We start from the raw sequence: 21,539 nt of genomic DNA on the forward strand, positions 1-21,539 counted from the left end.
CTGTCTTACATTTGGAAGGAAAAAATGTAGAGAAAGACAAGGGGCAATAACACTTGTTTTGCTATTCTGTGTTCCCCCAAGGCTCCCGATAAAAATGGTACCTCAATTGCATGGGTAGGCCTAATGCTCGCGACAGGAAACACAACATGGACACATCACATTTTTACACTGAAATCTGACGCGTTTTTTGTAAAGTGACTAGCTGTAGATTTTGGCCTCTAGCTCAGCCGGTACCTAGGGAAACCTACCAAACCTGCACATTTTTGAAAACTAAACACCTAGGGCAATCCAAGATGGGGTGACTTGTGGGGCTCTCACCATGTTCTGTTACCCAGAATACTTTGCAAACCTCAAAATGTGGCCCAAAAACACTTTTTCCTCATATTTCGGTGACAGAAAGTTCTGGAATCTGAGAGGAGTCACAAATTTCCTTCCACCCAGTGTTCCCCCAAATCTCCCGATAAAAATGGTACCTCACTTGTGTGGGTAGGCCTAGCACCTGTGACAGGAAATGCCCCAAAACACAACCTGGACACATCACATTTTCCCAAAGAAAACTGAGCTGTTTTTTGCAAAGTGCCTAGCTGTGGATTTTGGCCTTTAGCTCAGCCGGCACCTAGGAAAACCTACCAAAACTGCGCATTTTTAAAAACTCGACACCTAGGGGAATCCATGATGGGGTGACTTGTGGGGCTCTCACCAGGTTCTGTTACCCAGAATCCTTTGCAAACCTCACAATTTGGCCAAAAAACACTTTTCCTCACATTTTGGTGACAGAAAGTTCTGGAATCTGAGAGGAGCCACAAATTTCCTTCCACCCAGCGTTCCCCCAAGCCTCCTGATAAAAATGGTACCTCACTTGTGTGGGTAGGCGTAGCGCCCGCGACAGGAAATGCCCCAAAACACTATCTGGACACATCAAAATGATCAAATACAAAACTACCTGTTTTTGCGTGGGGGACCTACGTTTTTGGTCCTGGGCTCAGCAGCTATCTAGGGAAGCCTACTGTAGGAAGTTGGCTCTGTATATACTATCTCAAAGTAAGAGATAGTGTACACAGAGTCCAAGGGTTCCCCTTAGAGGTAAGATAGTGGCAAAATTAGATAATTCTAATGCTCTATTTTGTGGTAGTGTGGTCGAGCAGTAGGCTTATCAGAGGGTAGTGTTAAGCATTTGTTGTACACACACAGGCAATAAATGAGGAACACACACTCAAAGACTTAACTCCAGGCCAATAGTTTTTATATAGAAAAATATACTTTCTTAATTTACAAGATTCAAGATTTGAAGTAAATACATAAAATACAAGGTACTCCACACAGGTAAGTAAGGAACTTTGAATTAGAGCAGTAACGTACACAGTTTTAGTTAAAATGGCAATAAGCTATTTTAAAAGTGGACACTGCAAAAATCAACAGTTCCTGGGGGAGGTAAGTATTGGTTAGTTTTTCAGCTAAGTTAGGCACTTACAAGTTAAAGTTCCTGGGCATAGGCAGCCCTACCGTTGGGGGTTGAAGGCAACCCCAAAGTTACCGCACCAGCAACACAGTGCCGGTCAGGTGCAGAGGTCAAAGGAGGGCCCAAAACACATAGGTGCCTATGGGGAACAGGCGTGCTCCGGTTCCAGTCTGCCAACAGGTAAGTACCTGCGTCTTCGGAGGGCAGACCAGGGGGGTTTTGTAGAGCACTGGGGGGGACACAAGTAGACACACAAAACACACCCTCAGTGGCACAGTGTGCAAAGCAGGCGTTGGGTTTTGAATAGGAATCAATGGAGGGATCCGGGGGTCACTCTGGCAGTGCAGGCAGGGCACGGGGGCTTCTCGGGCCAGCCACCGATTGGGCTAGGCAGAGGGTCACCGAGGGTCACTCCTGCAGTGGAGTTCGGTTCCTTCTGGTCCTGGGGACTGCGGGTGCAGTGCTTGGTCCAGGCATCGGGTTCCTTGGTTCAGGCAGTCGCGGTCAGGGGAGCCTCTGGATTCTCTCTGCATGCGTCGCTGTGGGGGCCCATGGGGGTCGTCTCTGGTTACTCACGAGGTCACAGGCACCTGGGAGTCCTCCCTATAGTGTTGGTTCTCTGGAGCTCGAGCCGGGGGCGTCGGGTGCAGAGTGTGAAGTCTCACGCTTCCGGCGGGAAGAGTGAGGTCTTTAAAAGTTGCAAGAAAGTTGCAAAGTTGTTGCTGTTTGTGAACAGTGCCGCTGTTCTCGGGAGTTTCTTGGTCCTTCAGGTTCAGGGCAGTCCTCTGAGCCTTCAGAGGTCGCTGGTCCCTGTCGGATGCGTCGCTGTGCAGGTTCTTTGAGTCTGGAGACAGGCCGGTAGGGCTGGGGCCAAAGCAGTTGTCGTCTCTGCAGGGCTTTCAGGTCAGCAGTCCTTCTTCTGGTTGTAGGTTGCAGGAATCTGATTTCCTGGGTTCTGTGGTGCCCCTAAATACTAGATTTAGGGGTGTGTTTAGGTCAGGAGGGCAGTAGCCAATGGCTACTGTCCTGGAGGGTGGCTACACCCTCTTTGTGCCTCCTCCCTGAGGGGAGGGGGGCACATCCCTATTCCTATTGGGGGAATCCTCCAAAACCAAGATGGAGGATTTCTAAAGACAGGGGTCACCTCAGCTCAGGGCACCTTAGGGGCTGTCCTGACTGGTGGGTGACTCCTCCTTGTTTTTCTAATTATCTCCTCCAGCCTTGCCAGCAAAAGTGGGGTCAGTGGCCGGAGGGGGGGGCATCTCCACTAGCTGGGATGCCCTGGGGTGCTGTAACAAAAGGCATGAGCCAGGTGCTACAGTTCCTGCAGGGGGAGGTGAGAAGCACCTCCACCCAGTACAGGCTTTGTTCCTGGCCACAGAGTGACAAAGGCACTCTCCCCATGTGGCCAGAAACTCGTCTGGTTGTGGCAGGCTGGCAGAAACTGGTCAGCCTAGCGCTAGGAGTCGGACTGGTGTTCAGGGGGCATCTCTAAGATGCCCTTTGGGTGCATTTTACAATAAATTCCACACTGGCATCAGTGTGCATTTATTGTGCTGAGAAGTTTGATACCAAACTTCCCAGATTTCAGTGTAGCCATTATGGAACTGTGGAGTTCATGTTTGACAAACTCCCAGACCATATACTCTTTATGGCTACCCTACACTTACAATGTCTAAGGTTTTGCTTAGACACTGTAGGGGCATAGTGCTCATGCACATATGCCCTCACATGTGGTATAGTGCACCCTGTCTTAGGGCTGTAAGGCCTGCTAGAGGGGTGACTTACCTATGCCACAGGCAGTGTGAGGTGGGCATGGCACTCTGAAGGGAGTGCTATGTCGACTTAGTCATTTTCTCCCCACCAGCACACACACGCTGTGAGGCAGTGTTCACGTGCTGAGTGAGGGGTCCCCAGGGTGGCATAAGACACGCTGCAGCCCTTAGAGACCTTCCCTGGCATCAGGGCCCTTGGTACCAGGGGTACCATTTACAAGGGACTTATCTGGGTGCCAGGGCTGTGCCAATTGTGGGGACAAAGGTACAGTTTAGGGAAAGAACACTGATGCTGGGGCCTGGTTAGCAGGGTCCCAGCACACTTTCAATCATAACTGGCATCAACAGAAGGCAAAAAGTCAGGGGGTAACCATGCCAAGGAGGCATTTCCTTACACCTACCAAACCCAGACATTTCTGAAAACTACACAACAGAGGGAGTCCAGGGAGGTGTGACTTGCGTGGATCCCCCAATGTTTTCTTCCCCAGAATCCTCAGCAAACCTCAAATTTAGCTAAAAAATCAAATTTTTCCAACATTTCTGTGTGGGATCACCACACCGGGACAAATTTCCTACCACCCAACATTCCCCTCAGTCTCCCGGTAAAAATGATTCCTCACTTGTGTAGGTGGGCCAAGTGTCTGTGACAGGGAAGAGCCAAAAACATGTTGAAATTGAGGGGGAACCAAAGGGGGACCAAAAGGGCAGTTTGGAAAAAACAATTTGTAGGCTGACAAGTGCAGCAGAGTTTTTATTGGTATAGATGAAACAATGCTGGGTGGTAGGAATTTTGTGGATTCCGAAAGGTTCCATCTCAAAAATGTGGGGAAAATGTGTGATTTCCAGCAAAGTTGTAGGTTTGCATGGCATTGTGGGTAAGAAAATAATGGTGCAGGGTGAATGTGAAGCACACAACCATGGAATCACCCAGATGTTCAGTTTTCAGATGTGTCTAGGTCTTGTGGATTTTTCTACATGTCAGCGTCCAAAAGGTGCAGCCCTCACCATTCCAAGTGGGACGATTTTGAGAGTTAGCCAAGCTCTCATGGCCCAAATGTAAAACCAAAACCCAAAATAATCAAATGTCCTCCTGCTTGCCATGGGATAAGATGTTTTACTGTGCGGGGGGAGAGCTGAAAGACTGTTACCCCCAGTTGGGGAGGAGGAATAACCAGGCCCATACTGCCCTGGGGGCACTGAGGCGAGGCCCATGGGGGATCGCGCGCTGATGTCATCAGATACCACGGTGGGGTGGGGGGGTGGGGGGAGGTGTAAGGGTAAGCGATTTCCCTTCCATCCCTGCCCTGGTGGCGCTAAGGCGAGGCTCATGAGGGGAGCGCTAGCGCTCCCCCATTAGCCAGGACGTAACAGTTACGTCCTTGGCATCTCAGTACTGCAGTCAAGGACGTAACCGTTACGTCCTTGGCTGCCAAATGGTTAAAGTAACCCTAGATACTTCTGTAATATTAGTGGCCTTGTTTGTTCTGGCATGCATTGCAAGTTTGAGAGTATTGCTGAGAAAGCTCCCTTATATGCCTCAGAATAAAATCAAATGATGTTGCAGCCTCATTTTCAGAATGTTTTTTCTGTAAACTCTCCAATAACTTTTTTGCCTATTGTCCCAGGTGCTATGCCAATTCCCATCCAACAAAAATCACTAACAATTGCTCATTTGTATCCTTCATTGTGGCCGCAATGCCATGCACTATGTGGCTGTCTGCTCTTTTGCCACAGCGGAGATAGATTCTGTGTTGCTTCACCAGCTCATCAGACTAGACCACCCAAACTGTCTCAGTATTGTGTCGCAAGAGGGCACTTCTGTTTGATGGAACCTAAGTCAGGCAGAACGTGGGTCTATCTTCAATCAGGCTTGCCAAGTGGCTTCAAAAGTTACCAGTAAAAGAATTAGATGATAGATGTGATGAACAGGGTACCCTGAGCAGGTTAATACTCAAGCCTACCTATGGTCTGTTAGCTCCGATGTAGGCAGTTTGCACAGTGAAGTTCTTTCCTTTATATCGGGAGCTGACAGGCCTACTCTGTTTGTGTGCAATGACAGCAGAATGTAAGTGGATAGATACACAGGAGCACAGCCTGCAGCAGTACATGCAGCACAGTGCTGTCCATTACTAATCCAAAATCAGAGCAAGTCACAGAGGCTAAAAGAAATACAGTCAGAAAGTGCTGACAGCTATCCTCACCCTCAGAGAATGAAAGAGATTGGGAACAACAGTGTCTAGATTAAATGTGGACAGAGCTCTTCCTCTTGATTAATTTCATTAGTTTCAACTAAAATCCATGCAGGAAAGTGCACACGTGTGCCTGGTACCCTTTTGTGTGTTTTGTTTTGGTTTATCACTTTTAAAAAGTGTTCTGAACACAGGAGGATTTTAGATTCGAGTTTGCCTTCACCTAATTGGAGAAACCTCACAAGCTTATAAAAGGTATGAAGAACTTCTTCATGAGTTTAAGTAATTTACAGCTGACCATTGACTTAGAACCTATGTAGTCCTTTGGAATCCACAAGACCTTCTGATCCACCAGGCTGGACTCCTGGCTTAGACTATACAGCGAACTAACCTAGAATTCATGCCTTCCTACTTAGGTTTTCTGGTCTCAGCATAGCAGATCCAATTAAGTTAATTCCATACTGCCTCTACCAACAAACATTCAGTATTTCAAAAACAACCTTTTTTTAAATCCTCATACCACCTCAAGTGAGCATATACCGGAACCATTGTCATTCTTTGTGCTCAGCTATTTAGTTAAGTATGAAGCCACTACATTCAGTACTGGAGGGATGGAATTCGCATTGTGACTATCATTGGAGGTATAATCATTGGACAGTCCTTTCAACATTCACCACTATTCAATCGGATCCCGGAAAGAAGTTGTACCTTTATCACCCATTGACTTTTTGTCCAGTTTGTGGATATAGTTCACTGATCTCTACCAGTCAAACCATGTAGAGAGCTCTGTTTAGGACCGCTTACTGCATATTTCCCTTCTTGCAAGCAGAGTTGGGTAGAAAAGCAGTTTATCCTGGTTCGTGGTGGGATCTTACCTTCTCCACTCCTTCACCCCACCAACCCAAAGAATATCAGTGTTGGGCTTCCCTCTGCAGACCATTACAAGATGCTTGAGATCCTCTCATCCACGTTTGGCCAGAATTGTCCTAGGCTTGAATACCTGGAAAACATATGTACATCATACACATCTTGACTGTTGCATCTCTTGCACTTAGCCTCCTTACTTCTACTTAACTTTGCAAGCTTATGTGGGGTCCAATAGAGTCTATGGAAAGTGGAATGGTCCCTTTTACATGGGGCACGTTTAACTGAAGCATATAGTAACTTCAAAGATACTTGCCATAATTCCTTCAGCTTCTCCTGGGGCAAGTATCCTTCCCAGGTGTGGTATGGCCTAATCATGCTCTCTTCTGCTACCTCAAGAAGATGTTGATACCAAAAAGGCACTTCTTATTTTCCTTATTTGGCTATCTTGAAGGTCCAATTCTACGCTACTTTGTTTGCAGCTGGTCCATCTCCAGTTTTAAAACATGCAGACAGCTGGTAGTACTTAAACCTCGATGCACGCAAATTTATGAGCTCTTTCTAACTGTCCCAGGGCAAAAACTCACTTCATTAATGGTCTCCATCTACTTATCCCATCATCTCTCAGAAGGCTCATTAGACATTCAGGGGTTCCTGAGGAGTCACATGACGGGGCCTACTTGCTATAATATGTTATGCCCAGTAAAACCCTTAGTTCGTACTATAGCTTAGCTGCATAACTTAAATACATCAGCCTCGCTTTCTCAGAGTACTTAGGTGCTCCGAACTTATGTAAAAAAGCCCTCTTTTTTTTTGACCCTCTAACACTGAGTTGTAAATACCCAATGGTTGCTTGGGAGTGTAGCATCCTGCAATTCTTCATTTGGAAAGTCCAACGATATAACTGAACATTGAGGAGAGCAAAACCACCCTTGTCTAGATGCCTTCTCATCTTTTTCCATGAAAGCCATACGCCTTTTGTAGCTCATACAAATGTAATCATCTTTCCTAGAATCCTAACTAGGTCTCTCTTCTCAAAAGTGAAGGAGACGTTATCAAACAAATATGTTAACGTGAGTAATAGTGACATCTTTAGCAGGTTTATCCGACTATAAATAGACTGGGGTGAAGTCTACCATCTTTTCATCACTCTTTCAACCTCTTTACTCACCCTCTGTAGGATAACCTTGGGAAGTCTGTCCAAATCCTGCACTATTAATATTCCCAAATATGTTATTTCTTTTCTACATTCAATGCCTTCCTATTCCAAGTTCCAGGTCATAACCTCTCACTTGGATATATTTGACCTTACATCCTGGAAACCCTCCAAATATGGCCAGTTAATGTCCGAGGTATAAACCATCAGATCATCTTTATAGAAGGCAATCTTCTTTGTAACCCCCCCTTCCACAATGAGAACAGCTCAGTACCTCCATTTAGCCCTAAACCTTGGGCCAGTGGTTCTATGTAGAGGTTAAACAGTGGAGGGGATAGGGAGCAGCACTGCCTAGTCCCTCTCCTTATCTCAACCACTGAGGACAGATTCCCATTCACCAACACCCTCGCTGTCAGGGAGCTATAGATCTTCTGTAATACTTCACAAAGTACCCACTCAATCTCAAAACGTTCTAAAACAAACATGATGTACTCCCAGTCAACCTGGTCGAAGGCCTTGGCTGCGTCCAGGGTGAGGATGGATAATGAGAGGGACTGTGCAGTTGCTATGTCGATGGCACCAATCAAATTGTGCATTAACTTCCTCATGTACCTTCTGAGCAGGAAGCCTTTCTGGTCTTGATGCATCACACTTCCTACTACTTTATTAAATCTGTTGCTTAAAATACTGGTAAAGACCTTATTTTTGCAGTTTAGAAGTGCTACAGGGTGGTATGACCGGCATTCTTAGGGATTCTTATCTGGTTTTAAGACCGGGGAGATTGCAGCCTTATTCCAAGATTCTAGTAACAGAGAATCTTCCAAAAGGATCAAGTTGAATAACCTTAACCAGAAAGGGATTATACTATCGGCTCAACTTATATACACTTGTTTTGAAATCCAGGGTGGTCCTGCCGCTTTCCATCTTTTTTTTTTTTTTTTTATGGCAGCAAGCACTTCTGAACCACTTCTTTCCTGACTTAGGGGGTCATTCTAAGTCTGGCGGGCGGCGGAGGCCGCCCGCCAGACTTCCCCCTCCAAAATACCGCTCCGCGGTCGAAAGACCGCTGAGGGTATTTTGGGATTTGCCCTGGGCTGGCGGGCGACCGCCAAAAGGCCGCCCGCCAGCCCAGGGCAAATCATCCTTCCCACGAGGACGCCGGCTCAGAATTGAGCCGGCGGAGTGGGAAGGTGCGACGGGTGCAGTGGCACCCGTCGCGTATTTCAGTGTCTGCAAAACAGACACTGAAATACAAAGTGGGGCCCTCTTACGGGGCCCCGCGGCACCCCATACCGCCATCCTGTTCCTGGCGGGAGACCCGCCAGGAACAGGATGGCGGTATGGGGTGTCAGAATCCCCAGGGCGGCGGAGCGCGCTCCGCCGCCATGGAGGATTCACATGGGCAGCGGAAAACCGGCGGGAGACCGCCGGTTTTCTGCATCTGACCGCGGCCGAACCGCCGCGGTCAGAATGCCCTGCGGGGCACCGCCGGCCTGTCGGCGGTGCTCCCGCCGACCCGGGGTCAGAATGACCACCTTAGTAGTTGCTGTTGTTCAAGGGAGACACTAAGCAACCCCTTAATCTCCAGCCAACCTTCTAACTGGACCCTATTTAGAGTGGGCTGCTTCTGAATATAGCTCTTGAAAGAACATAACAAACACCTCTTTTATATCCTCATTATCCTCTAAGAGTAGGTTTATTTTCCCATCCACCACTCCTTTAAGAGAACCCCCTGGTTCTGTCTAGTTTGGCCTTTCAGGCAAGTCATTTTCCACACCGTTCTCCATATTCAAGATTCTTGGTCTTACTCACTTCCCACTGCTGCCGCCTGTTCCTCTCCTCCATCTTTGTCTTAAATTGTCCCTCGTGTTCCAGTAATGATTTTTCAATCTTGCTTTTGTCTCCTTTTTCTACAGATGATGCTTTCCACCTTCCCTCTCACTCCTTTATCTTTTTCTCCAGCCACTCTACCTCTTGCCTTTCTTTTCTATTCAAGGATGCTACCAGGCTCCGCAGCACTTCTTTCAGGTAGGCCTTATACAGATCCCAAAGCACTTTATTTCGAGCTGTCCTGTATTCAACCTGCAAAAGTCCCCAGTTCCAAAACTTTCTCAGACTGGAGAAGGAGTTTCCTGTTTAGATTCCGTCTTGCTGGGCTCTTCTGCCTGACAGTTCAATGTGCATGCATTTAGCAGCATGGTCGGACAGATGGATTGGGAGATGTTGAAGCTTTGAAATCTTATCCAACTTACCATTCTCTATAAGGAAGTAATCAAGCCTAAATATATGGCCATACTTTTTACCTTGGAATGTGCAATCTCGACGGTCCCCTGCTCTCCTTTGCTGTATATTTAATAAGATAAAATGGTCCATCATTGTTGGAGATAAGCTCACATTTTGTGGAGAATTAACCTGAGAGCTTGTCAGTGATCTGTCTAAGCTATTATTCAGTAAGATATTAATATCACTCCCTATGTAGACCAGAGACCTAAACCCCAACAGGTCTGTAAAGAGCTTTGTTAAAGGTTCAACATCATCAATATTAGGTCTGTAATAACCTACTATAGTTAGGTCTTGTTAAACCTTAATCTCTGTGACATCCCAGCGCCTGTCTTCATCGTACTTATGCCGCACTATCTCAATGTCAACGTTCACCCCAATAATTATTGCTACTCCTTTGGTACAAATACACCTGGTCAGAGGCTACCACCTGCTACACCCATCTCTGTGTTAGCATTAACGCTGCTCTCCTTCCTTAGTAGATGGGTCTCTTGTAGCAAAATTACGTGCCCTGCTTTCTTTTAAATATTGCTAAATCTGGCGCTGCTTTCTTCTAACACTGAGACCATTCACATTCCAGCAGAGAACATGCAGAACCTTTTGTTCCCTGAATCTTTCACCTCGTCCCCATCTGATAATTTATTACCAGTTTAAGCTTGAGTATTCTTAAAAACATGCCTGTATTGGTAGACTCGCCTGCTCCCCAACCTATGTAAACCTCATCCTATGCCCCGGGGAAACTCTCCACACTTGTCTTGTTGGCATAACCTATGCCTCTGTTTTAGGGTCCACCTCCATGTGTTCGCTTTCTCTGCACTCTTAAACTGGAGTCTTACCCTCATGCACTTTGATGCTCTTAAGAAAAGTATCAACATCTTGTGGGTCTGTAAAATTGTACATCTTGTTATTGCGCAAACCTCACTGGGAACCGAAGTTGCATTTTAACTGCACAATTTCTCAGCTGGTCCATCCGCTTACCTGACTCCCTCTGTCTGTCTTCCATGGATGAAGAGTTATCTGACCTAATGGAAAATGTGATGTCTCGGGCCTTTAGAATTTTAGCTCTTTTAGTACAAATATCAAAATCTTCTCTGCATACATCAAAAGATTTACCAACATTTTCCACAGTTTCTTCCTCCCTGATTTTAGCTTAAACAGGCCCGTATGGTTCCTCTGAATCTCATGCATGAGGTCAACTGTGTCCAATGCCAATGGTAGTGCATTTTTTTAAAGAGGTTCAAAACAAAACGTTTTAAGTTGTCCTCCCGGACCTTCTGTTTTTTCTTTTAAAATTCAAATATTATGTGTTATTTTCTAGTTTCTCAAGCTTTTACGTGAGGTGCTTATCTTTCTTTTGTAACATCCGGATTTCTTTAGGATTAGCACCTGCTTCCAGGCTGAGATCCAGAACAGTATTTTCAAGCATTTCTGTGCATCGAGTTAGCCTTGTGATTTTCCCTTTTTTGGTACAGGTCTTCTAAATCTCCTTTGTGTTTGTTTCAGAGCCCCATTGTGTGTGTCCCTGCTGCCTGCCCTTCTCACTGCTTTCCCTGGGCTCTGTGCCCTATTGTGTGCGTGACTGCTGCCTGCCTCTCTCTCATCACTGCTTTCCGCAGGCTCTCAGCTCTGTTGTGTGTGTGCCTGCCTGCCCTTCTTCTCACTGCATTCCCCGTCTCCCAGTCCCATCATGTGTGTACCTATTGCCTGTCTGTCCCTCCTTCTCACTGCTTTCCCCAGGCTCTCAGCTCTGTCATATGTGTGCCTGCTGCCTGCCTCTCCCTCCTTTTCCCGGGCTCTCAGCCCTGTAGTGTATTTGCCTGCTGCCTCCCTGTCCTTCCAATCTGGCCATGATGCTCATTTCACATAAATTAAACCTCAACAGGAAGCACTTAAAATATGGAAGGGACAAACTATACTAATTCCTGGGCTTGGTGAAGGCAGCCCAAGTGTGTTTTCTCCACAATTCCCTATTGAAAAATAATCTGAAATCCTTTGTGGACGTTAATGCATCTTTCATCGATTGGAGCACAGTAAGACACTCACACCCACATAAACCTCTCATACACTTACAGCCACTCTCACACAGACAATCTCACAGCCACTCTCACACCCAGAGATACCCTCTCATACCAGTTCTCACACCCAGAGAGGCAGGCCCTGTGGCCAGTTCTCGTTGCGTATGGACAAAGGCTGTGCACAGTGTGGGGCTGGGTAGATAGGGTGGTTGGCGGCAGGCGTCCTCCACTGCCCACAGTGGAAGGCCATGCACGGCTGTGTTTGGATTAACGTGTAGTAATGAAAATTACTTTGTGTTAAAAAAATATGGAAATTCACTGAAAAAACAAAAGTTTTATGGACTTTATAGTTAGGAAATAAAATTTTAAAAAACTTAAAAATTCACTTAGAAAAAACAAAGGATACAGGGACGTTATAGTTCAGTTCTGATTTTCCTCGCACAAAACCAGAGAAATCCAGCAGTTAGTTATTTCAAGTTAGTATAACTTGCGGCCTAAGTTAACTATAACTCACACCCTTGCCATGCACTGCTAATTACTCCAGATATTAGAGCACTCATGACAACATTTGGCATGCAGTTTTCTCCTCAAGAATTTTACTGCTAATGTTACATTGAAATTATTAATGATATTATAAAAGATGTCATGAGTGCTGTAATATCTGAGGTAATTAACAGTGTATGGCGAGAGCTCGAGTTATAGTTACTTGAGACAACTCTATAACTGCTGAATTTCTCTGGTTGTGTGCGAGTAAATTCAGAACCTAACTATAACATCCTGTAACCTTTGATTTTTTTCAGTGAATTTCTATGGTGTTTTTAAAGACAAGTAATTTTAATTACTTTACATCAATCCAAAGGCCGTGCGAGGTGGGGGTTGGCCGAAGGACCTGGCCTGTGGCCAGGCCTTGCAGCCACCCCCTATAAATACCAAATCCTGTGCTATGCACAACCGTTTTGACTTTGAGCAGCGGGGGTTGGCCACAGGGCCTGGCCTTGTGACCTACCCCTTATAAGCACCAAACCCCTGTAGTCAAGCCCTGCGGCCTACCTCGTATAAGCACCAAATCCTGTGCTGCGCATGACCTTTGGCTGTGTGCCGCGGGGTCTGCCTGCAGGGCATGGACTGCTGCATACCCCTATAAGCAGACAACGCTGTGCCATGCACAACCTTGCCAAAGTAAAGAAAATGGGGCAGGTTATAAATACCCTGAGTCTCTAGCATTGGTGCTGGGGTCCCTCTTGGACCCCGCCAAGGTTAAAAAGCATTTTTTTTTTTAAGTTTTGCTACAAAATTGTGCTGAATTCAGGGCAAAAATGTAAAAAAGAAAACAAGTGCAGGCTTCTGTGCTTGTTTCCAAAAAAAGCCCCCAGGTGGGACAGGTCCCCGAAGCACCCTAATATATCAAATGTACAAGACCCCCCACCTGAGCCTTTTATGACCCCAGGCGACCACAACCTCCCTGTGGTTTTATTGTTATTAAGGGGAGGGGGGACAAGCAGACCCCCCACCATTGCACTCCTCAAGTCCCGGTGACCATCACCTCCCCAGAGCTTGAAATAAAACGAGGGGGGGTGCGGACCTCCCCGCCTGAAGCTTAAATATGCCCCAGGAATCACAACCTCCCTGTGGCTAAATTACAATAAACGTAGGGTGTTCGCACAGACCCCCTGGTCCCTGGGGACACCACTACCCTGGGGTCAAATACATAATTAAAATGGGGAATTCACCTAGGCCTTGGACACTAGTGTCTAAGTGCCCTGACCCCACCCAGTGTATATCGTTGGAGACCTCCTGCGGGAGCCAGTATTGCTCCTGCACGCAGGGAGCTGCTGGAAATGCAGCTTCTTGCGAGCAGGAGCAATCATTTCATTTGTTTCCCTGCCCAGGGAAACAGATGAAAATTCTGCTTCCAGCAAGAGGGAGCTTTCAAACACCTCCTGCTTGCTGGAAGCAGAGTTAGTGTTTGCTCTCGCTTGGCGGGAGCTGCCAGCTCCTGTCAAGCAAAATCAAACATCTATCTCTTGAGGGTGGGCACCTCGGGAGATAGCAGGAGCTGGCCTTCAGGGGTGTTGGTCCCCAGGGCTATTAATGGGTCCAGGAGGGGTCCGCATTGCCCCCCTCCTTTAAAAAGCACTGGCCAGCGCCACGTTGGCGGTGGTCCTCTGGGCCGTATATGGCTCGGGCGTGCGGCCCCCTCCTATTTTCTGTTATGTATTTTTCCCTGGGGAGGTGGTGGTCCCCGGGCCTTCGGTGCTCCACGGGCCCCCGATAACTATTTATTCAGCCCCGGAGAGGTGGTGGTCCCTGAGGCATAAAAGAGTCCCATAAGGGGGGTCAGGGCGTTCCCCCTCCTTTATAACATAAAGCCCCGGGAAGGTGGTGTTCTCAAGGACTCTCAGACCCCCATTTTGTGTATAAAGCCCCAGGGAAGTGGTGGTCCCTAGGACTAAAAAGAGCCCAAGGTGGGGGGGTCCAGTGCGCCCCCTTCCTTTTTTGTTTATGTATTTAGGTATGCCCTGAGACCTGGCCCACCCTGAGGCTTTATAGAATTCAAGCGCAGGAGCCTTTGCTTGTTTGTTTTTCTATTTTTTCCCAAAATTCGCAACAAACTTGCTTTTTTTTTTTTTTATTGCTTTTTTGCCTTGGCGGGGTCCCAAGGGGACCCCAGGACCTAGACCAGGGGGTCATGGTATTTATACCCTGCCACGTTTTCCTTATTTTTTAGCTTTTTGTTTGGGACTCGTCTGAGTCTGAGTCCCAAAATGGCTGCCAACACTTACTGGTTGAAGTGTTAGCAGCCAATCAGATCTCTGTATGAAACCAGGAGAATTTGCAACTATTTCCGTACCTCGATATACAAATTTGGATTTCCTTTAATTTCTCGAAAACTACTGAACAGATTTACAACAGATAACAAAAAGTCTGCTTTCTGGACCAAGAACTACCTTTCTGCCAAATTTGGTGTAATTCCGTTCAGCGGTTCGGGCTACAGTTGTGTCTAAAATCTCTACGGTATTTAACATGGAAAACACACTTTTTTTTACCCCCTCTGCTTTTTCTCGGCCCCCACTTGACGGATCACTCCAAAACTTCCCATACAAAACAAGACCCACCTTGACACTTTTTGGGGAAAATTTCATGAAGATTCGCCAAACCGCACAAAGATATAGCCAAGTCAAAAACGCTTTTCCTACGGAAACTAGCTCCTAACTATAACTACTGCATGTATATATCTATATATATATATATATATATATATACATATCTATATATATATACACACACACACACACACAGACTTTCATGGAGCGTTTTTATAATCAATTTATTGCTTCACAAACAGACTCGTTTCTGCTCTTGACCTTCGTAGATTTTAGTGAACTAGTTGCCATTTGTCATCTTATATACATCTCATGATAACAATAGCACAGAAGCAAACAAGGGTTTACTGCTTAGAGCGTGATACATTTAGTCTTGTGAACATGGCGGCCATTTTATAGCATATTTAAAATGGTTAAAAACACAGGGATCATAACGTACTGGATCATTCTCCAATAACCGATTACATCATTCTTAAATGAGTCAGAAACAGACATTACATCAGCATACAAATACTATACATAATTCATACTGTATTAAACTGCATCCATTCTCGCGTAGTCTTTACATTATAAGTTCACAGGTCATTACAGTCAGTGCCAACAATATCTCAAAATACAATAGGTAATTAATATTGAAGGCACTTTGGCAACCATTATGTTTACATCATGCCCTAAATGGGCTGGTACAGTCCCTGTTAATCATACTTCGCCAATACCACCTAAATATACATATATATATATATATATATATGTATATATATATATATATATATATATATATATATATAAAATAAATACATATATATGTGTGTGTGTATATATATATATATATATATATTTTTTTTTATATATGCTCAGTTTGTTTTCTCTAACCATTGAAATTGGGACATTAAAGAAAAGGAAGGTCTATTTGAGTAGGATGCTGTGACCTACTCCTAGAAGAAACTATGCATCATGCAGGGCCTTGTGTTTACCCCTCTAGTTCATCAAAAGTTATAAGAATAGGCCGGGGGCAAAGGAATTATTTTCTTTGAATTTCTATGGAATTGTTAAAGTAGTTACATATGTGCTGTGTTTAAAATTAGAAAGAGAGACAGTGCCACGATGTGGAGTAATGTCATAAAAGTGTTCCAGTGTTAAGAAATGTATGCTGATGCTTAGCCTTGGTAAACATCAGTGCAAATTAAGCTCTGCTAAGGACTATGTAAGTGTTTAAGTCACAGCAGCAAAGTGCTGTCCTGTTGTTACCTAGATCCTTTGCTGCAGGGATGGTCAGTGGATCGCCTTCAGTGGAGTGTGCCACTCACCTGCCCTCTATGGCACCTTAACAGGATAGACTGCAAAGTGCCTCACACTCCTTTACTGACAAATATCTACCGTTAGCGCCTGCACCCCTTTGCTCCCTACCTCCAGCACCCGCTTCTGGGCTGAAAATGCTGTGGTGCTTAGGTCACCATTCTCCTTTGTGCATCAGCTCTCTTAAAGTAAAGTACATAAGAAGTATTCCCTCTTGGCTAACAGTTGATTGAACCTTTTCTCCTGGCCCATACCTATACCACATCTGTATATTTTTGACAGGGGAGCATATTGAATTTGATAGAATATTTGTTAGTCTGTCCTACCATGGGTCATTCGATTTGGTGTTACATTGATTTGCTATTACTGACCCGTCTTGAGACTGCTGACAATTTTTGACTGGTATTTTTTACTATTTGCATATCTGTCACGTGCAACTCCCTTTGAGCGCATTCATATATTTGTTTAACGTGAATGGTCACAATATGTGAATCGTAAAAAAAGCTCTACATTGCTGACACACTAAATATACTGATATTGTCCTTATTCAGGAGACTCCCTTAACTGAGGAGAACTTAAAAAAATTATAAGTGAGTATGGGGGCATAGTAGTACGTAGTAGCACAACTAGGACTTTGCAGGGAACTATCGTTGCTTCACGTAGCTCCAAAATAAGCTGTATACTTTCTGAAAATGCTCAATAGCACCCTGTTTGTGAGGGCAGTATACACCCTGAACTGGCTAACGCAACCCATTTCCCCATCTTGTCAAGGGTGTTGACTCAGTTTGGGCAATCACCAGTGGTGACTGGGATGAGTGAAAACTGGCACCCAATCGCCTTCTGGACAAATCAATGCAACCTGATGCAAGTAATGGGAATGACAAGGCAATGTTACTTGACCTGACTGCTGACCACAATATGACAGACTTAAAGCAACTCCTCTACACCATTGATAGAGGCTACAGCTTCATCTCTTCTCCCTATGGCATCTCCTCATGGACTACTTCCTACTGCAGGGCCTACTACTGTCTGATGTTTCACATTGCAACGTTCTAGAGGGTTGGATCAATTACCATGCATCTATTTAGCTGGTCCTTGATTTAGGACAAAATGCTCCAACCCCATGCTTAATAGTGTATGAGAGCTCCTGCCTATAGATATCTGTAGGATAAGAAAATTCTTCAGTCCTACATACGAACATATATAACAAAGAATGTAGGTTCAACTCTGTCAGAAGCCTTTTGGGGAGCCACACGGCAAGCAGGGTTTACTAGGCCTCTTCCATGATAGTTGAGGACTTTTACCACTGATGTCCTGGAGTTGCCGTAATGTGGCATTGCAAACTGGGCTTAGTACACCCTTACCATACTTAACTCCCAAGGTAGTGAGGGCGAGTAGTCAAAGGCATCTTAGGGAGGTAGTGTGGGGTAAGAGATTCAGAACTGAAGCACTAAAATGATAGGTGCACTAAGCGGATGTCCAGCCCAGTGCTTTTCTTCTAAGGAAAGAGAAGTACTTTAATCACTACAAAACAGGATACAGTACATAGAGAAAAGGCAGTAATACTTGGATGCATACTATTGGATCTACTGGGTTCACTGTAAAACTGCAGGGTTCAGACTCACTATGGTTCGGTGGATCAGCTTTCTTGTATTCTGTGACTTTTCAGTTCTAGTATGTGGATTGCAGTTATCTTTAAAAGTACTACCAAAATCTGCTTTACCAACTTAAATGTCAATATTTCTCAGGCGTTGCTGTTTATCTGATGTGATGCGCAGTCTGGGTTGACTGGAAGGAAGGTAGGCTCACAGGTCCCAGGTAGACCTGCAATTTCTCCAGCAAAATAGACAGATTTCAGACAGTTTCCTCTCACTACTGGGATACTGGCTATTGCCGATACTCTGCAGCGTACCCCTGTCCTTGGTCAGTGAAGCAGTTTGGATTTGAAACAAAGTGGTAGAGTTTGAATCCCGCTTTTATGTATAATTTACAGACAAGGACAAGGACTGTGAATCCACTGATTACAGTTGAGAAACTGGTTTAGAGTGGTATCTTTCCTTAACTTCATCTTCAGTGCAGACAAATTATTTGTGTAAGGCGACTGCTCTCATAACAGATGGTGATAATGCTTCCTGCAAGCAGGAGTACCTAGAACATGAGCACAATAACTGTGAATGACCTGGCTGTCATCAGCCTTCCTGAATGAGCAACTCAGTGGTAGACAAGAGGCCAAGGTTCTGTCTAGAACATGTTTCCTTTTACTACAGATTGCTGGCTCACCTCACATTTCTCCACCATCAGCCAGATGGCAGCATTGAGGAAGGACTAGTCAGCAGTCCTCTACGGGCAGCGTTATTTGCATCCCTCCACACCTTGGTGTATATATCCCCAAGTCAGTGATGCATGCAGTACACCTCCACTGTGAAACTACCACCTCGTGTCAAAAGAAGGGGCCATGCAAAAGGGATCCCTCTGGCTACAGCACACGCCCACAAACAAACATGCATAATATACACAATACACACTCAACATACACACAAGGATATCAGCGCAGGGTATAGACTCGACATGCAACTTGAACTTTACCACTCTGGATTCAAAAACAGTATGCTGCCACTACTGCTCACTGTACTTGTCCCAGAGACGCATACTGTAATCTTTTGTCAACTTGAGTACACTTTTGGCACCCATCTTTGACTTGATAAAGTCATTCCATGTTTTCTTCGCTGAAACCATGCATGACGCATTGGAACATTAAAAAATATAATTGTGGAGAAAAAAAAAAAATAGGTCTCATCAGTGAAAGGTTTTCAGAACTATGAGAAGGAAATAGTGCTATCTATCTCAAAGCCAAGGAAACATAGTGGTCTAATTATTGTGATTGTTTCTCCAAGAGGGTGTGAATATAAAAGGAACTTGGATATAATGTTTGTTAACAAACAGATGCTAGAGCTTTTTTGCTGCAGCGATTTATTAGGATCTTTTCATTATCCCACAAACCACGGGGTACAAAAGCAGCAAACAATATACCAGCCAAAGCCATAATATTGAGGATTTTAGGTGTTAAAGAATTCGTTTTTCTACTCTAAAGAGGTAGAGATGTTACTGGAAACTTTAGCAGATTTAGTTTAAATTACCAGAAGCTGTGTAGTAGACTGTATCCAGTTTGTGATTACTATTGTTTCAATAAAGCTAGGGCCTGATTTAAAGTTTGACGGATGGATGGAGTTGTCTGTCCAGATGGTGAAGGACATTTTCCTTTGCCAACCCAAGGAATTTTTGAGATGACAGCTGGCCCAGCAGTCATCTCTGTACATTGAAAGGAACTCTCATCACAGAGGTTCATTTCAATATCCTAAAAGTTCAAAACTAAACTCATGAAGTGTTTGTTTTTGAAAAAACAAAAGACAGCTGACTCTCCACTCCCTGAGTATTTTGACCCAAGGTATGGGAGTCATTATTGCTTTTTTCATGTCCCTCACTGTCAGATCTTTTCTTGGTGGTGGTAGACAGGACAAAACAAGCCATTACACAGTCAACCCTAAATAAGGTGAATAGGTTTAATGTGTTTCTTCCAAGGGCCCCTACTCTGTTGGGCCACTAGAGGGAACATTCCATTGATGGAATATTGGAGGTGCACCTGCCTCTAAATGAGGTGGGCGGACCAAAGGTTTGGCGGACAGGGTATTCCGTCACACTTTTGATGGCATACCATGTGCTCCAAACTCCAAATCTTGCCGCTAGTTTGGAAAGAGGGAAAAAAGAAGGCACATATAGGAATACTAAAACCTTGTTTTCTTCTTTCTTAGACATTTTGTTGAAGGTATCATTTTTCCGAGAAGCCAAGTGAACATTTGGAGAAAATGAAGGGACATGAATTAAGTCTCATGGACAATCTCATGGATGCAGTGTGAGAATGCTGTGGTGGCCAGGGAAGGAGTACCATCAGAACCTCTTTAAAAAAAGATGAAGCACTTGTTTATTCAGCGCAGCTCTGTGTGAAGATCAAAATGTGCACAAACAGAGGAGTTGTACATCTGAATGCCACACACCAAAACGTGCATTTTCTGTTTTGAGTACAAATGGAATACGTTGATTCTGCTATGGACCTGAGTATAGACTAGGCATCAGATGGGCACGTTTGTGATTAATGTTAAATTCTTGACTGCAGGCTGCTTCCCGTCAGGGACAATTCTCCAATCGGAACTTTACATTTCTGTTGAAGTGCAAATGTAGTTTCTGCATCATTTACAGCCTTTGCAACTAGAGTGATCAAGATTCTCAAGGTTTAATAAGGGAGGCTAGACTGATTTGACTATTTTACAAGTTTTTAAATAAAAATTGTATGCCTGTTTACACTTAATTTTATGTGTCAGACTTTGCAACTCCACAAACACCTCCAAGCACCGACTTTACATCAGCGATATAAAACAAGCACAATTTGTACCTCATTAACAGCGTATTCAAGCCGGGCATCGGACAGCTGCTACCCAAATGGAGTTAAGGTAAACGTTGCAGTCCTTCAGCACATTCACCCAAATAGTACTCTACGGAAATAAAATCTGGAAGGATCAAAGTCAGCCTCTTACTACCAATACAAATAGTAAATCGTGCTTTGAGAAAAATGGAAAGGACACACAGACTCAAAAAGCCATGTCGTGCTAAACAAGTAATAGGAACGTGCTATACAAATGTTGGTAAAATAATATAACCTTTATTTTGGTATTTTCAATCTAACCAACATGCTGCCTTTCAGACACTTCAGTGATCCCTGGAGCCCAACCAAGGATGATGATGATGATGCATACAGTTAGGCAGTTTAGTGCTACGTGTGAGTTAGTATGTTCAAGGTAATTACTTTTCTGTAATTAGTGGCCAGCAAGAGGCTTAATAAGAGCAGTGTAAACTATCCGGATAGACGTTTGTAAGTAACTAGTTCTTTTCAGCAAGGCATCCCTTTTATGGTATGGCTTCATAGTGCAGCTGTCGCCAGACAATTATGTGAGAATCACCAAGTGCTGGGCTTTGGGACCACTCAGATATAGGGAGCCAGGAGTTCATATTTTGATTGGGCAGAAGTTATGTGCATCCACCGAAAACGTGGTAGCCCTCCACACTGTTGTGATAATTGTTTGTTTAACCAGCTACCTGAGCTTGACCTTTCAGAGGCACACACATGCCATTGTAGTGCTATTATAGTATCTTTCAACTAGATACTTTATGGGTTTTTATCTTTGACAGCAGCAAAGATAGGAGCAGGGCAGGCATTAACTAACATGGATTTTTAGGTCTGATGTGACAGTTCATCCATAAGCCAGATCTGTTGGCATTGCCATTGCTTGACCTATAGTTGTAAAAATCCATTTTGCTAACAGTCTAAAGGCACTTCTAGCTGTGATTA

The 21,539-nt window shown here is 44.7% G+C and overlaps 1 protein-coding gene across 2 annotated transcripts in view; it reads left to right on the forward strand.

Moving 5' to 3' along the window:
- Positions 1-20,501, forward strand: part of AIRIM (AFG2 interacting ribosome maturation factor) — a 79,516-nt gene extending 59,015 nt beyond the window's left edge. For both annotated transcript variants that reach the window (XM_069223878.1, XM_069223879.1), the window contains exon 5: positions 19,948-20,501. In XM_069223878.1, the coding sequence (XP_069079979.1) occupies positions 19,948-19,988 (41 nt within the window). In that variant the 3' untranslated portion in view covers positions 19,989-20,501. The remainder of the gene's footprint in view (positions 1-19,947) is intronic.
- The last annotated feature ends 1,038 nt before the right edge of the window (positions 20,502-21,539 follow it).

This window comes from Pleurodeles waltl, chromosome 3_1 (genome assembly GCF_031143425.1).
Source record: "Pleurodeles waltl isolate 20211129_DDA chromosome 3_1, aPleWal1.hap1.20221129, whole genome shotgun sequence".
In the NCBI taxonomy this organism is placed as follows: Eukaryota; Metazoa; Chordata; class Amphibia; order Caudata; family Salamandridae; genus Pleurodeles; species Pleurodeles waltl.